General features: G+C 32.4%; 1 protein-coding gene across 1 annotated transcript in view; it reads left to right on the top strand.

Moving 5' to 3' along the window:
* Cand1 (cullin associated and neddylation dissociated 1) overlaps positions 1–977 on the top strand; it is a 33,825-nt gene extending 32,848 nt beyond the window's left edge. The window contains 1 exon segment of the mRNA XM_004632141.3: positions 409–977. Coding sequence (XP_004632198.1) covers positions 409–633 — 225 coding nt within the window. The 3' untranslated portion in view covers positions 634–977.
* Positions 978–1,230: the final 253 nt, after the last annotated feature.

The raw sequence follows: 1,230 nt of genomic DNA on the forward strand, positions 1-1,230 counted from the left end.
TGGCCACACACACACAAAATAAATAAATAAATAAAATAATTTAAAAAAAAAAAAGAATAATGAACAATAGAGTAGCTGTAATGTTTCTTACTAAGGGCCAAAGTGGGCCTTGTTGATCAGGTAAGACTGTGTTTTGCTATTTCTGCCATATAGGTCAGATTTTTATTTTTATAAGGGGCTTTGTGTAATATATTCCCTTGAAAAGATTTAGATACTGATTTGAAAAGAACTAGGTATGTTTAGAATGTTTGTTTACCATTTATATATATGAAAATTTAGCATTGTTCAATTTACCAGGAGTTCCTCTGTGCTTAAATTTTGTTGATAGAAGTGCATAGTATAGCATACATATGTGTAATAATATGTTTTATATTCTAGTCTGTAATCTGAATTAACTCCGTGTTACAGGTAAAGGCAAATTCAGTAAAGCAGGAGTTTGAAAAACAAGATGAATTAAAGCGATCTGCCATGAGAGCAGTAGCGGCACTGCTGACCATTCCAGAAGCGGAGAAGAGTCCACTGATGAGTGAATTCCAGTCACAGATCAGCTCTAACCCTGAGCTGGCAGCCATCTTTGAAAGTATCCAAAAAGATTCATCATCCACTAATTTGGAATCAATGGACACTAGTTAGATGTATGCTCAATATGGGGACCGTTACCCTTAACCATACAGTGCACTGAATGGAGAAGTTAATCATAAGACATGGAAAGAGAAGTGTCTAAAATCTTCAAAATGTTCCACTTTCTTTTCATTCATGGCGACAAGTTTGTTCAGCTTTCTTCCATTATTGTTTTTGTAGCATTTATTTCAAAAATATGTATTTCCATATTCCACAGGTTGTAAAACCACTAATGTTCTAGTGGTTAGGACAACATTTAAAATGGAAACTAAAAGTTAGGATTTATGGAATTGTGGAGAGGGTCCAGTATCTATTTACCCTGTAATGTTTAGGATTAAAATGTTAAAATTTTGTGACCATGAATTTCTTTGTTTTATATATTTTCTCAAAAATCAAAAATTCTACAAGATAGAAACCATATTTCTTGCATAACTTCCTTTTTTAGCAACATAATTGATTTTTAGCTGGCAGACAAGAATATCCGTTTTAAATTTGATACATATCAGAGGGTTTGACAGTTTAAAAAGAGATAAAGTAACATTTTTTGTGAGGATTAGCAATGTCCTTGTTGCACACTAATTTTGCATGAGCAAGTTTACAAATATGTAT

This window comes from Octodon degus, unplaced genomic scaffold (assembly GCF_000260255.1).
Source record: "Octodon degus isolate 3935 unplaced genomic scaffold, OctDeg1.0 scaffold00047, whole genome shotgun sequence".
Lineage (NCBI taxonomy): Eukaryota > Metazoa > Chordata > Mammalia > Rodentia > Octodontidae > Octodon > Octodon degus.